Source organism: Symphalangus syndactylus, chromosome 6 (assembly GCF_028878055.3).
Source record: "Symphalangus syndactylus isolate Jambi chromosome 6, NHGRI_mSymSyn1-v2.1_pri, whole genome shotgun sequence".
NCBI lineage: Eukaryota > Metazoa > Chordata > Mammalia > Primates > Hylobatidae > Symphalangus > Symphalangus syndactylus.
Genome location: NC_072428.2, coordinates 39,076,961 through 39,093,498, shown reverse-complemented (window position 1 = coordinate 39,093,498; position 16,538 = coordinate 39,076,961). Strand labels below are relative to the sequence as shown.

General features: G+C 41.1%; 1 protein-coding gene across 3 annotated transcripts in view; it reads right to left on the bottom strand.

Moving 5' to 3' along the window:
• The window catches only part of PIK3C2A (phosphatidylinositol-4-phosphate 3-kinase catalytic subunit type 2 alpha), a 125,171-nt gene that overhangs the window by 13,154 nt on the left and 95,479 nt on the right, over positions 1-16,538 (bottom strand). For all 3 annotated transcript variants that reach the window (XM_055282244.2, XM_055282242.2, XM_063641926.1), the window contains 6 exons: positions 15,166-15,258; positions 13,026-13,155; positions 7,559-7,695; positions 5,049-5,218; positions 3,656-3,812; positions 2,263-2,372 (listed from right to left, as the gene is read on the bottom strand). In XM_055282244.2, the coding sequence (XP_055138219.1) occupies positions 2,263-2,372; positions 3,656-3,812; positions 5,049-5,218; positions 7,559-7,695; positions 13,026-13,155; positions 15,166-15,258 (797 nt within the window). The remainder of the gene's footprint in view (positions 1-2,262; positions 2,373-3,655; positions 3,813-5,048; positions 5,219-7,558; positions 7,696-13,025; positions 13,156-15,165; positions 15,259-16,538) is intronic.

The following is a 16,538-nucleotide window of genomic DNA, read 5'->3' as shown; positions in this document are numbered from 1 at the left end:
GTGGGAAAGAAAGTAATTCAAGGGCCGGGCACAGTGGCTCATGCCTGTAATCCCAGCACTTTGGGAGGCCGAGGGGAGCGGGTCACTTGAGGCCAGGAGTTCGAGACCAGCCTGGCCAACATGGCAAAACCCTGTCTCTACTAAAAATAGAAAAATTGGCCAGGTGTGGTGGTGTGTGCCTATAATCCCAGCTACTCGAGAGGCTGAGGCAGGAGAATTGCTTGAACCCAGGAGGCAAGAGGTTGCAGTGAGCTGAGATTGCGCCACTGCACTCCAGACTGGGTGGTGGAGTGAGACTGTCTCCAAAAAACCACAAAAACAAAAGAACAAAAACAAAGTAATCCAAATTTTAAAAATTCTCTCCTGTCAAACAGTAGAATTGTAGAATTCAGTGTCAGACTCCTTCAGGTAATCATATTTTCATTCAGTTGGAAAAAGAAGTTTTGACAGGATGGAGAGTTTGGAAAGTAGGTCTGGAAAGAACGTTTTAGGCAAGCAAATGAAGTAAGTCTCAGAAACAAGGTTAAGGAAGCTAGAAAGAAGAAGGATATTCAAAAAGAGAAGTGAGAGAATCTCAAACACAGGCTTTTGCCCCACTATGGACTGAATGTTTGTGTTCCCTCAAATTCATATGTTGAAGCCCCAACCAACACTGCCACTGTATTTAGAGATAGGGCCTTTATGGAAGTAATTAAGGTTAAATGAGGTCATAAACAGTAGAGCCCTAATCCAATAGGAGTGTCCTTCTAAGAAGAGATGAGAGAGCTAGCTCTCCCTACCATGTGAGGACACATTGCGAAGGTGGCCATCTGCAATCTGGCAAGGGAGCCCTCAACAGTAATGTAATCGGCTGGCACCTTGATTTTGGACCTCCTAGACTCCAGAACTGTGAGAAAATAAGTATCTGTTGTTTAAGCCACTAGTCTATAGTATTTTGTTATGGAAGTCTAAGCAGGCAGACGAATACATGCCTGCTTTGTAGTTTTGCCCAGGGGAGCCAATGAATCTCTTTTAAAAAACAAAGCAAAAGAAAACCCATCAATACCTAAATTGTCAGGATTAGTTTGGAAGGCTATACAAAAGTCAGCTTCCTTCAATTCATTTCAGCCCAGACTCTTGAGACTAGGGAAATCCAGTCAGTGTTTTATACCTCTTCTCCATTGAGAGTAAGAAGGCAAGAGAAAAAGGAGAGAAAAGAACATGAGCTCAGGTACCCCTCCCTGCTATGGTATTGTGATGATGTGGCAGCAGTAGTCAGTAACCAGCCTGATCACCAGACCTTTAGAACATATTTGTCAAGAAGATCTGGTTTTTTTTTTGAGACAGAGTTTCGCTTTTGTTGCTCAGGCTGGAGTGCAATGGCGTAATCTCGGTTCATCACAACCTCCATCTCCCAGGTTCAAGCGATTCTCCTGCCTCAGTCTCCTGAGTAGCTGGGATTACAGGCATGCGCCACTATGCCCGGCTAATTTTGTATTTTTAGTGCAGACGGGGTTTCTCCATGTTGGTCAGGATGATCTTGAACTCCCGACCTCAGGTGATCCGCCCGCCTCGGCCTCCCAAAGTGCTGGGATTACAGACGTGAGCCACCGAGCCTGGCCGGAAGATCTGTTTTTAAAGCAATAACAAATTCAAGTACCAGTCATTGGTATATGTGTTTGAAGTACTGGGCCATATAATAGTTTATTTGCAGCAGTGACCAGGGTTTGCTGGATTAAAAACACCAAAGGTCTCCATGGGAATTGTTAAGACAAAATCCTGAAAAATAGATTAGTATAGATAACATTTTAGAAAGAGACTTTAATAAGCTGGGCTTAGTGATGTGCGCCTGTAGTCCCAGCTATTCGGGAGGCTGAAGCAGGAGAATCGCTTGAACCCAGGAAGCAGAGGTTGCAGTGAACTGAGATTGTGCCACTGCACCCTAGCATGGATGAAACAGCAAGACTCAGTCTCAAAAAATTAAAAAAAGATTTTAAAATGGTACATGGCACTGTAGAAAAATGATTTTATCATTGAAATTACATATTAAATAAACCTTGAGATATTTTGAGGCAAATAAGTATATTTTAAAAAATATTATTGCAAATCCTTTGTGTTTATTAGTAAATCAACTTTTGACAGCCTACTATGTGCAAATTACTGTGAATCAGAATTTGTTCTTATAAATCAGAATTTTGATAAATAGCATTTGTTTAAACTAAGGTAAAACAAATCAAAGCAATATTTTATGTTCCTTCTGCAATATACTTAAATATGCCTTACCTAGTAAAGAAAATTGTAGCTTCTGCATCTGTAGTTTGGGGTTGAAGTGCATCTCTAACATATTTCAAATCTTGAATACTTGTAAGTTCTGGTAACCCTGAAGGAATCATCTGTAGAAGAAAACAAAAAGTTCTGTGAGTTAAATTTTTTAAAACATTTGTTCCTCACTCCTTCCTGTGGGCTGCTCAAGTAATCAGAACTAAAGCAAACAAAAACAGTCAGTCTTGAGGGGTTCATTAGTGTATTGGGGACCTAGGTGATTATCTAACAAATAAGGAAATGGACACCAAGAAGTCAAGCAATTTGTTGGTGGTCACAAACCCAGTTTATAGAATTAAACCTGTGAGATCCAGATCTCCTTTTGGCTAGGCTCTTTTTTGGGCAGTGGAGGGGGCAGGCTGTGATCTTGGCTCACTGCATCCTCTGCCTCCCGGGTTCAAGCAATTCTCCTGCCTCAGCCTCCTGATTAGCTGGGATTACAGGTACGTACCACTATGCCTGGCAAACTTTTTTTTTTTTTTTTGATAGAGATGGGGTTTCGCCATGTTGGCCAGGCTGGTCTCAAACTCCTGACCTCAAGCAATCTGCCTGCCTTAGCCTCCCAAAGTGCTGGGATTACAGGCATGAGCCACCCCGCCCAGCCTAGGCCACTGTTTTTACTTTCATAGATTTAGGGGGTACAAGTACAATTTTGGTACATGTATGTATCACACAGTGGTAAAGTCTGGGCTTTTAGTGCATCACTTGAATAGTATACATTGTACCCACTAAGTAACTTCTCATCTCCCATCCGCCATCCCCCTTCCTACCCTCCCAAGTCTCCAATGTCTATTACTCTACTCTTTATGTCCATGTATACATATTATTTAACTCCCACTTATAAGTGAGAACACACAATATTTAACTTTCTGAGTTATTTCACTTAAGACAATTGTAGCCTTCTGTTTATTACCATATCAATTTAGTCATAATAATCATAGTGGGTTTGTGTTTTTTACTTTTTACTTAACTATAATATATACCCAGGAAAGTACAGAAATCTTCATTGTACAGCTGAGTAAATGTTCACAATTCACACCCATATTAATACACAAAACATTCATTAGCATCTCAGATGCCTGTCTTGGGGTCCAGCTACTAATACTTCCCATCCCAAGGGGAGCCACTCTACTGACTTATTTTTTGTATTGTACACAAATGGAGTCAGACAGTAGGTACTCTTGTGTCTGGCTTATTTCACACAGCAGTAAGTTTAAAATATCTGAGCAATAATGTATCTGACATTTGTGACTAAAGCAAATTTTATTCCAAAATCACAAAATAATCTTTTTTAGGTATTGAAACATAGACGCATTAATATAAAACTAATTAAGTGCTTATAAAGAATAGTTACCAGTGAAAGGAGGTTAAGAAAAAGGTTTGTCTGCTTTCTTATCAAGTTGTAGGCCTGACAGCAGAGGTCCACAAACAACTGAAAACGAATGGTGGGCTTTTCACCCCCATTAATGACATATGCCATATCAGAGGTCAGCACAAAAGGAGCCCGATCCCTATTTAAAATGAAAGTACATACAAAATATTATTTACAGAAGATACTCCAATAGTGCTATTACATGATTATTAAACTAAGCTATCTGAGGTACAGCCATTTCCACCTAGGAAACTTTATACCACACACTTTTGAATTTCCATAATTTTAAAATAACATTTTTCTTTTTTTTTTTTTTTTTTGAGACGGAGTCTTGCTCTGTCACCCAGACTGGAGTGCAGTGGAGCGATCTAGGCTCACTGCAAGCTCTGCCTCCTGGGTTCACGCCGTTCTCCTGCCTCAGCCTCCCGAGTAGCTGGGACCACAGGTGCCCACCACCACGCCCAGCAAATTTTTTGTATTTTTAGTAGAGACAGGGTTTCACCATGTTAGCCAGGATGGTCTCGATCTCCTGACCTCGTGATCTGCCCGCCTTGGCCTCCCAAAGTGCTGGGATTACAGGCGTGCCACCACGCCCAGCCTCTAAAATAACATTTTTCAAGAAAGCTATCACATAATAATCTCATTATTTAGAGAGAACTTACGTATGAAATTTCCTTATATATAAAAATAAGGTGATATTTATAAATCCACAAACCCAAAGAGAGATCAAACAGTAGTTACAAACACAGAAAACTACTTACTGCTGTTATACACATGAAACCATTTCTTTCTAAGAGTTATTGCTAAGTAGATAAAAAAATATATATGTACCTTAATTCATTTCAACAAAGTTTAGCCGGGCATGGTGGCTCACGCCTGTAATCCCAGCACTTTGGGAGTCCGAGGCGGGTAGATCACGAGGTCAGGAGATCGAGACCATCCTGGTTAACACGGTGAAACCCCGTCTCTACTAAAAATACAAAAAAATTAGCTGGGCGTGGTGGCGGGCGCCTGTAGTCCCAGCTACTCAGGAGGCTGAGACAGGAGAATGGCGTGAACCCGGGAGGCAGAGCTTGCAGTGAGCCAAGATCGTGCCACTGCACTCCAGCCTGGGCGACAGGGCAAGACTCCATCTCAAAAAAACCCAAAAAAACAAAACAACAACAACAACAAAAAAACAAAGTTTATACACACTTAAGACACATTCTTGTCTACTATGTGGTATGGTCATATCTTTGGGCCTTTTTCATTCCCAGTTATGTTCAAATGGAGCCACAAGGCAAAACGCACAAGGCAAAATGCAAAGCTTGAGACAAACATTAATTTGGGAAACAAGAAGTGCCTCATTTCTTTGGCAACAGCAATAACATTATACCTTTTGAAGCTGCCAAACATCTGTGCATGTCCCAAAAACTTTCCAAAGTCAATGTGAAACATGTGTCCCGTGCTTCGAAGCATTATATTGTCATTGTGTCGATCACAGATGCCTAAAACATAGGTGGCTACACAGCATCCAGCACAGGAATAGATAAAGTTCTCTGAAGCCTATAAAAAACATATACAATTATTTTAGAAAATGAATTATTTTTAAAGTAGGCAGAGTTTATAAATAGTAATTTATCACTCTTTAAAAACACTATTGTAATCCACTCTCTCAATAGCATACAAACTGGGATACAGTAATAGAAGCCAATCTTTTCATATTTCAAAAACAAAAACACTCTTCTAAGGGTGGTTACTGCCCCTTCTCTAGCTTTTCTCTTTTAAAAGTCTGGGATCCCTACCAGTCCCTACTTAGGTACGTGCTGCCTTCGAACAGCTTTTAAGCATCATGTTTGTGGAATCCTGCACCTCTCTGACTCTGCTGCTTAGAATCGGTAAGGGGCAGGATTCCACAAACATGATGGATAGAAGATTTTTGCTTTTTTTCCTCTGCCTGCAGGGAAGACATGTGTAAGGAAAATCAGCTTATATCTGAAAACATTCAAGAATACAAGTAATGTGTTTTGTTTCCCATGTGGTGATTCCCTGTGTGTCATCTTAAGTTCTCCCTCTCCTGGGGATTATTAAAATTACTAATATAATATCGTATAGAAGGATACAGCAGGACACATACAATGAGGTTTTTCTTTAATCTAAAGCATGTGTATTTAGTTTATTTATACAAAATACTGTATTTCTGAGTGGTACATTCATTTGGCCTGACTTGCCCATGTAGTTAATTTTATTCCATAATTCCCCAGAAATCATTACCAATGATGATTAACAGCAAATGTTTATATAGTCTTTAGCACAAACCAGGCACTTCTCTGTGTATATGTGTATATGTATGTGTGTGTATATACATTAACATATTTAGAATCTCACAACAATCAATGACTTAGGTACTATCATCATAACCATTGTACAGATGGAAAACTGGAACAAAGAGAGGTTGTTTGCCCAAGATCACATAACTGTTAAGTGGCAGAGTGAGGATTCAAATCTAGGCAATATGGCTTCACTAAGTTATATTCCCTCTTACTTATTAAATCACATTAAAAAGCCAAATTCATAAAAGATGCTTAATGTATGCTACTTGGCAATTATTTCCTTACCAGGAATCACAAAGGGCCAACATTACTAAAACAAGTATGGGCTTCTGCTGCACTGCTTTTTTTCCCCAGACCACAAAGAAGTATGAAAAGGGAGTGATCTCACAGTTTAAATGATCTATCAAAGGTCAAAATTCCCCAGCATTAGCTTTGTAGGTCAACAGATGGCACGTGTATGTCTACAAAGGTGATCCATTAATGAAACATAAACTAGGCAGCTCCATGACATTAAAACGGGAGTCTTCCTACATCACCACTCAGTTTTCTTGGGTCTTCCTGAGGCCAAGTTAGGATCATTAGAGGCCTTATGTCCTGAAAGATTGCCCTTTCCTCATATGTAATTCCAAATAATAGTAAAACAGAAAATTGATGTTTCCAGTAATAAGAGCTATCAATTATACAACTTTCAATATGCAGTGCTTCATATAAGTCACTTAATTTTCACGAAAATCTCAATGCTTATGTTTACAGCCATAGTATATGTTATAATACCATAATATTATGGTACTATACTTTATAGCAGAGGTCACTGAGGCACAAAGATGTTAAATAATTTGCATAGGTCAGGCGCGGTGGCTCACGCCTGTAATCCCAGCACTTTGGGAGACCGAGGCGGGTGGATCACAAGGTCAGGAGATCGAGACCATCCTGGCTAACACAGTGAAACCCCGTCTCTACTAAAAACACAAAAAATTGGCTGGGCGTGGTGGCAGGCGCCTGTAGCCCCAGCTACTTGGGAGGCTGAGGCAGGAGAATGGCGTGAACCCGGGAGGCAGAGCTTGCAGTGAGCCGAGATTGCGCCACTGCACTCCAGCCCGGGCGACAGAGTGAGACTCCATCTTGGAAAAAAAAAAAAAAAAAAAAAAAAATTTGCATAAGGCCCTGTTGCTGAGTGACTTGGGACCAGACCTGAATTCAAACCCAGAGAGTTTGGCCCCTAATTTATGTTCTTAACTACCACATGATGCTGCCCATTTTACTCATTTCCCAACCTTCTTCCAAGATCTTTGTGAAATATAACATTCTGGGTTAGAAAAATGCCTCTGTTTTGCTGGCCTCTAAGTATGTGCTTGGAAATTTTTGGGGGCGTAATTTAGCATTGGTTTCACTCAGATTCCTGCCATTAAATGCATTCTGTTTTACATTCTTTCCTATACTTAGAAAAAGATGCTCTTTTCCTGACTTAGACTAAATGACTATTTGGTCACCAGAGCTGGAAAATGAAAGCACTTAAAACCTTTGTAATACATTTTTGACAAAGCTTTTTAGAATGAGGAGACATGCTAATTACCTTTTCATATTCTTCTTCAGAGGGATTGTATTTCCTTAGCCACTCTGCAAGTGGTTTATCTTTAAAGGATCCTGTCACACCATATTCCACTTGGATTTTCCTGAGGGTATCAGAAGCAGGAACCAGCTCCACCATGCCTTTAACGATAAAATATTAAGCTATGTAAAACTGTCTCCCCAAAATAAGCCTTTAAACATTTTTAAAAATTATTATTGCTTTTTAAATTTTATTTTAAGTTCTGGGATACATGTGCAGAATGTGCAGGCTTGTTACATAGGTATACATGTGCCATGGTGGTTTGCTACACCTATCAACCTGTCATCTAGGTTTTAAGCCCCGCATACATTAGGTATCTGTCCTAATGCTCTCCCTCCCCTTGCCTCCCACCTGCCAACATGCCCCGGTGTGTGATGTTCCCCTCCCTGTGTCCACGTGTTCTCACTGTTCAACTCCCACATATCAGTGGGAACATGAGGTGTTTGGTTTTCTGTTCCTATGTTAGTTTGCTGAGAATGATGGCTTCCAGCTTCATTCATGTCACTGCAAAGGACATGAACTCATCCTTTTTTATGGCTGCATGCCTTTTAAAAAGTTATAGTTTTCAATCTTTGACATAAGAAACCAGCTAGCAATTGTTACTTTCAAAAAAATTCAAGTCTGGCTGGGTGCAGTGACTCACACCTGCAATCCCAGCACTCTGGGAGGCCGAGGCGGGTGGATCGCTTGAGGTCAGGAGTTTGAGACCAGCCTGGCCAACATGGCGAAACTCCATCTCTACTAAAAATACAAAAATTAGCTGGGCATGGTGGTGGGCACCTGTAATCCCAGCTACTCAGGAGGCTGAGGCAGGAGAATCCCTTGAACCCGGGAGGCAGAGGTTGCAGTGAGCCAAGATAGCGCTACTGCACTCCAGCCTGGGCAACAGAGCCAGACTCTATCACAAAAAAAAAAAAAAAAAAAAAAAAATCAAGTCTGGCCAGGCATGGTGGCTCATGCCTGTAATCCCAGCACTTTTGGAGGCTGAGGTGGGTGGATCACTTGAGCTCAGGAGTTTGAGACCACCCTGGCCAACATAGCAAAACCCCACCACTACTAAAAATACAAACATTAACCAGGCACGGTGACACACACCTGTAGTCCCAGCTACTCTGGAGGCTGATGCATGAGAATTACTTGAACCCAGGTGGCAGAGGTTGCAGTGAGTCAAGATGACACCACTGCACTCCAGCCTGGGCGACAGTGAGACCCTGTCTTAAAAAAAAAAAAAAAAAAAAAGTCTGGCCGCCAATCAAAATTGTTCTTTATTTTCAAAAGTATCTAACATGTAAACATCAATTTTGACTATTTGAGACTCTCTAGTCTGTACATCCATATACTAATCCCCAAAGGAAAACTAGCTGAGATCACAGGTGCCCAACACCATGCCCGGCTACTTTTTGTATTTTTTTTTTTTTTTAGTTGAGATGGGGTTTCACCACGTTGGCCAGGCTGGTCTTGAACTCCCAACCTTCAGTGATCTGCCTGTCTCGGTTTCCCAAAGTGCTGGGATTACAGGCATGAGCCATCGTGCCCAGCGAGGAAAACTATTTTAATTACAAACAAGACGACACTGACCTAGCTGGTAAAGTTACATATAAGATACACACTGTCCCACTTCAGCACAAAAAAATTTCTTTAATCATATATTTGGGCAAGATAAGAATCTTCCAGAATACATTAGCACTTTCAAAAGGAAGAACAGATGAAGACTGACCTTGTGATATAATTAAATCTCAAGTATATATTTTGGCCTCCTAATTGAAATATAAATGCCTGGCTGAACAAACTTTGGAAGGCAGAGGCGGGCGGATCACGAGGTCAGGAGATCGAGACTATCCTGGCTAACACGGTGAAACCCCATCTCTACTAAAAGTACAAAAAATTAGCCAGGTGTGGTGGCAGGAGCCTGTAGTCCCAGCTACTCGGGAGGCTGAGGCAGGAGAATGGCATGAACCCAGGAGGCGGAGCTTGCAGTGAGCCGAGATTACGCCACTGCACTCCAGCCCGGGCAACAGTGCAAGGCTCCGTCTTAAAAAATAAAAAAAAAAAAACTAAAACAAGTATCAAACAAATCAATTATTTGACATTTACACAAAAGAAAACAATGAGGGAGGAATTATGTGCTTTGATAGAAAGATCTCAAAAATAACGTTAAAGACAAAATCCAGATGGAGAACTGTACTTCTGTGTTTGAAAAGAAAGATGGTTGTGCATATTAGAATATACACAAAACATTTCCAGAAGGCTACATAAGTAGTTATATTGTGGAAAGAGGGTACCTAGAATTGAGGATGAAGGTATGAGAGAAAACGAGCATTTACTTTTCAATTTATTCTACTATATGCTATCTGGATATTCTACTATGTGCAAATATTATTTATACAATTAAAAAATTAATTGATATATTTTTAAAAAGAAGGAGATGCATTTGTGTTAAAATAAAACATATGAAAACAGAGCTCTGCTTTGGACAAAGGATTGGAGGAAACAGAAGTTGACCAAGGCTGCCAGGGTACCCAGATAGAAAGTATGTGGGGCCAGATTGTAATTCTAGTAGTCTAGATACATATGGCAGAATGAATTCATTTGGCTCCTTTTTTTCTGGTTGTTTTCTGAGACAGAGTCTCACTCTGTTTTCCAGGCTGGAGTGCAGTGGTGCCACCTGGGCTCACTGCAACCTCTGCCTCCCAGATTCAAGTGATTCTAGTGCCTCAGCCTCCCAGCAGCCAGGACTACAGATGTGCACCACCACACCTGGCTAATTTTTTGTATTTTTAGTAGAGGTGGGGTTTCACCGTATTTGCTAGGCTGGTCTCAAACTTCTGGCCTCAAGGGATCCGCCCGCCTCGGCCTCCCAAAGTGCTGGGATTACAGGCGTGAGCCACTGCGCCTGGCCTCTGCTATGTGAATTCTAAAAGAGTTGTAACACTCAAAAATCAGGTTTTAAAACGAACTCAACAAATTGAAAAGTACTGTATCAAATATAACAAAGTTAATAGCTAACGTCCTACACATGGTTCTAAGATACAAAAATGTACAAGTACATAGCTGGACAGAGTGGTGCATGCCTACACTCCCTGCTACTTGGGAGGCTGAGGTGGTAGGATTGTGTGAGATCAGTTTGAGGCTGGCCTGGACAACATAGTGAGACCCCTGTCTTTATGAAAAATTTTAAAAATTAGCTGGGTGTGGTGCCATGTCACAGGTGCATGACATCATATTCAGCTAATTTTGGGAGGCTGAGGCAAGTGGAATGCTTGAGCCCAGGAGTTTGAGGCTGCAGTGAGCTATGATCACACCACTGCACTCCAGCCTGGATGACAGACAGAGTAAGATCCTATCTCTGAAAAAAGAAAGAAAAGACAAAGAAAATGTACAAGTTACAGGATGGCCAAGACATGGCTTAGCAGAAGCTGGTATGATGACAACTTAGGGACTGATTTTATTTATGAATAGTTTCACATGTGTGACACTATGCCCACCCTTTTGTATTCTACAAAATCCAGGTGCCATTCTTAGAGACAACAGATTACCTGAACCATTTGCAAGGAGAATAATAAGGTGATAAGGTAATTTAAAGTAATCTTTCATAAGTGGCTGAAGAATTTGGAATTCAGAATCTGAGGCCACAATACTGGTAAGGGTGAAGACGGATTTAACTTAATTATATGATAGTCCCTGAACAGAACTGGAACCAATGGGTAAAAGACACCAGGACTCAGCCCCCATTAATCACTTGAATATGAAAAAGAAATCGATAGCTATCAGAGCTACACAGGATAGAATGAACTGCCTTGAAATGCAGTGAATTCCCCTTCACTGTAGGCATTTAAGCATAAATCGAATGGCAAATATTGGAAGGATGATTATCTTTCAGGTGACTTCCTAGTGCCTATGCATAGAATTTGTGAAGTGTTTCTCATTTCCACCAACAGCAGATGATCTTTCCTTTAAAACCTGATGGTATTGCCTTTACAACTTTTAGAGCTTTCAGCTTATTAAAGCATACTCTGATTACTTGTATGTATTATTGCTTCCTTCTAAAATATGAGTACCACATATTCTTACCATTTTATAGATGGTAAACAACAAACATTTGTTGAATAAGAATAATGATGGCTGCCATTTATTGAGCACATAATACGTATCAGATATTAGGATGTTTTACATTCATTAATAGTAAGATAGATATCTGCTATTAGTAGAAAAGAACTTTGTATGATTTTATTTTATAAAAATGAAATCAAAGTTGATTTAACTTAGATATGGCCTTATTTATTTGGTTTTGAGACAAGGTCTCACTGTTTTACCCGGGTTGGAGTGCAGTAGCATGATCATGGTTCACTGAAGCCTTAACCTCCCAGGCTCAAGTAATCCTCTCACCCCATCCTCCAGAGTAGCTGAGACTATTTCTTTTTGTAGAGACAGGATCTCCCTGTGTTGCCGGGGCTGGTCTCAAACTCCTAGACTCAACTGATCCTCCTGCCTCGGCCTCCTAAAATGCTGGGATTACAGGTGAGAGCCACTGCACCCAGAGATATGGCATTATTTTTTTTTTTTTTTTTTTTGAGACGGAGTCTCGCTCTGTCCCCTAGGCTGGAGTGCAGTGGCACGATCTCGGCTCACTGCAACCTCTGCCTCCCGGGTTCACGCCATTCTCCTGCCTCAGCCTCTCCGAGTAGCTGGGACTACAGGCGCCTGCCACCACGCCCGGCTAATTTTTTTGTATTTTTAGTAGAGGCGGGGTTTCACCATGGTCTCGATCTCCTGACCTCGTGATCCACCCGCCTCGGCCTCCCAAAGTGCTGGGATTACAAGCGTGAGCCACCGCGCCCGGCCCATTATTTTTAAGCTTAAAGCTAAAGACCATAAAGTCCTCACTGGGTCAATTAATGGACACCTCTGATTACTGCGAAGCATTTATTTAGGCTACACTAAGTTAAAAAAAATTTTTTTTAATTTATTTTGAGATGGAGTCTCACGCGGTAACCGAGGCTAGAATACAGTGATGCAATCTCGGCTCACTGCAGCCTCCGCCTCCCAAGTTCAAGCCATTCTCCCATCTCAGCCTCCCGAGCAGCTGGGATTACAGGGGCACGCAACCACACCTGGCTAATTTTTGCATTTTTAGTAGAAACAGGGTTTCACCATGTTGCCCAGGTTGGTCTCAAACCCCTGACCTCATGTGATCCACCCACCTCAGCCTCCCAAAGTGCTAGGATTACAGGCATGAGCCACTATGCCCGGCCACTAAGTTATTTTTAAAAGAGACTTAATTATGAGCAACTGAATCAATAAAGTAACACTGAATTAAAATAAGAATCAACTGTGATACCAGGGTATCTGCATCAGGACCTTTAGGGCAGGTACACTTTAAGCTAAGTTCAAGGAAAAAAATAAGACATCAAGACACAGCTAATAAACTTACCTCGATCTCTGCCAGTCGAGAGACATTTGAAAATTACCATCCTCAGATCTAGTCCTTCTTTAAGCCAGATCTTATCCATAATCTTTATCATCTGTAAAGCTAACATATCTTGCCGAAGATCTTCACCAACCTTGAAATCAAGGAAACAAAATGAAACTTGTACATCTCCAAAAGACTTAACAGATTACATACTATGAAAGCTGTAATCCCAGCACTTTGGGAGGCCAAAGCGGGCAGACCACCTGAGATCAGGAGTTCGAGATCAGCCTGGCCAACATGATGGAAACCCCGCCTCTACTAAAAACACAAAAATTAGCTGGGCATGGTTGCACACACCTATAAGTGAACAGAACTGCCTTTTTATTTTTCTGCAGCATTCTAGGGAAAGGTACTTAACCTCTTCATATCTCAGTTCCCTGAACTGTACACTTTAAAAGGTTCAGTTTTATGGTATGTGAATTATATTCAAATATTTATTTATTTTTTGAGACTGAGTCTCGCTCTATTGCCCAGGCTGGAGTGCAGAGGAGTCATCTCGGCTCACTGCAACCTCCGCCTCCTAGGTTCAACTGATTCTCCTGCCTCAGCCTCCTGAGTAGCTGGGATTACAGGCGCCTGCCACCACACCCGGCTAATTTTTGTATTTTTAGTAGAGATGGGGTTTCACCATGTTGGCCAGGCTGGTCTTGAACTTCTGACCTCAGGTGATCTGCCTGCCTCAGCCTCCCAAAGTGCTGGGATTACAGGCGTGAGCCACCGTACCTGGCCTATATTCAATTTTCTAAAAAGGCAACATGGAGAATCTGTGGGATGATGAAATGTTCTACATTTTGACTGTATCAATGCCAATATCCTGATTGTGATACTGCGCTACAGTTATACAAGATGTTACTATGAAGAAGAGTACACAGGATTCCTCTGTACAGTTTGTTACAATTGCCTATGCATCTATAATTATCTCAAAATGAAAAGTTTACTTAAAAAAATTAACTCTCCCAAAATGAATTACTTTTTAACTAAAACCTGAACAACTTTTCATTTTTTTTTTAAACTGGATAAAATAATTTAAAAACACATAATAATGAATACATTCTGAGACTAGCCAAGAAAATTATGGAAAAGAATAAGGAGAATTTGCCTTAAAAAATATTAAAACTTGGCTGGGCACAGTGGCTAACGCCTGTAATCCTACCACTTTGGGAGGCCGAGGCGGGCAGATCACCTGAGGTCAGGAGTTCGAGACCAGCCTGGCTAACATGTGAAACCCCGTCTGTACTAAAAATAAAAAAGTTAGTCGGGCGTGGTGGCACATGCCTGTAATCCCAGCTACTTGAGAGGCTGAAGCAGGAGAATTGCATGAACTAGGGAGGTAAAGGTTGCAGTGAGCTGAGATCACGCCATTGCATTCCAGCCTGGGCAACAAGAGCAAACTCCATCTCAAAAAAAAAAAAAAAAAAAAAAAATTAAATTTAAAAAAAAAAACACATAAAATTCTTGTATTCAAAACAGATATTACTGGTTTAGAAAAAGGCGCCTACATCAATAAAACATAGAGTTCAAAACCAGATCTGAGTACAAAGGAATTTATTATATGTATATATCAAAGGTGGTTCAGTAGAAGCAATCTTTGTGAACCTCCACATGTCCAACTCATTGAATTAACTAAAATTCTTCATCCTGTCTTCAAAATATACAAATCATGATCAAAACACGTAACATTTTTGGCTGGGCACGATGGCTCACACCTGTAATCCCAGCACTCTGGGAGGCTGAGGTGGGTGGATCACCTGAGGTCAGGAGTTCAAGACCAGCCTGGCCAACATGGTGAAACCCCGTCTCTACTAAAAAATACAAAAATTAGCCGGGCATGGTGGCAGGTGCCTGTAATCTCAGCTACTTGGGAGGCTGAGGCAGGAGAATCACTTGAACCCAGGATGTGGAGGTTGCAGTAAGCCGAGATTGCGCCACTGCACTCTAGCCTGAGTGTCAGAGCAAGACCCTGTGTAAAAATAAATAAATAAATAAATAAATAAAACAATAAAAAAACATTAAACAAAATCACCTTTTCAATTTTGGGAAGGTAATTTGATAAAAAAAATTTCTAAATTGCCATTAAAAAATAGTAACATTATTTACTCACCTTAAACATGACATTAATTTCTTCTCCCATAGGGTCAGCATTCACCATTGCGACTTTTAGGGGGACAGCATTAGAACTGAAGAAGGAACACGACTGCAAATACACATGTTAAGCATTAGAAAGATAAATAAAAATGGATTTAGAATTTTTTTTGTCCTACGCATTTCCCCTTTCACTTCTTCCTTTGTGTCTTGTTTTTAGATTTATTTTTTATTTTTATTTCTGTTAGAGACAGCATCTTGCTTTGTTACCCAGGCTGGAATGCAGTGATGCAACCATAACTTCCCACAACCTCTAACTCCTGGCCTCAAATGATCCTCCTGCCTCAGCCTCCTGAGTAGCTGGGACTACAGGCATGCACAAACACGCCCAGCTAAACACTTGTTCCTTTGAATTACAGCAAATGAAGTAACACATGAGAATTGCTTTTTCATTTTATTTATTTTTTTTTTAGATAAGAGTTTTGCTCTTGTTGCCCAGGCTGGACTGTAATGGTGCAATCTCAGCTCACTGCAACCTCTGCCTCCTGGGTTCAAGCAATTCTCCTGCCTCAGCCTCCCAAGTAGCTGGGATTACAGGCACCCACCACCACGCCCGGCTAATTTAGAATTGCTTTTCTAGACTCTCTGGAAGATAACAGATAGGCAAAAATACTTTTTGAAACTTAAACATAGCATATATGACTAAAATATCATCTCGCTAGGCAGAGAAGCAAAAACTTGAGACACAAACTTTTAAAGTTTGAGCTTTGTAAATGTCTTAATCCATCAACAGAACACAACATCTTGTGATATCCTTTTCCTTCTTCTAAATCACTGTGATCTGAGACCTCCATTCTTCTGTTTATGGTACTATTTTAATTAATTAGCCATGGAAGTATTCCCAAAAACTAAAAATTTTATTAGCAATGATCACATCTTACTTTTAAAATGAAACTGACTAAAAAGCTAATTTAAGACAGTGAGACCAGTCGGGCATGGTGGCTCACGCCTGTAATCCCAGCACTTTGGGAGGCCGAGGCAGGCGGATCACCTGAGGTCAGGAGTTCGAGACTAGCCTGGCCAACACGGCGAAACCCCGTGTCTACTAAACATACAAACATTAGCCGGGCGTGGTGGCAGGCACCTGTAATCCCAGCTACTTGGGAGGCTGAGGCAGGAGAATTGCTTAAACCTGGGAGGCGGAGGTTGCAGTGAGCCGAGATTGCACCATTGCATTCCAGCCTGGGTGACAGAGCAAGACTCCATCTCAAAAAAAAAAAAAGGCCAGGCATGGTTGCTCACACCTGTGATCTCAGCATTTTGGGAGGCCGAGGCAGGTGAATTACGAGGTCAGGAGTTCGAGACCAGCCTGGTCAACAAAGTGAAACCCCA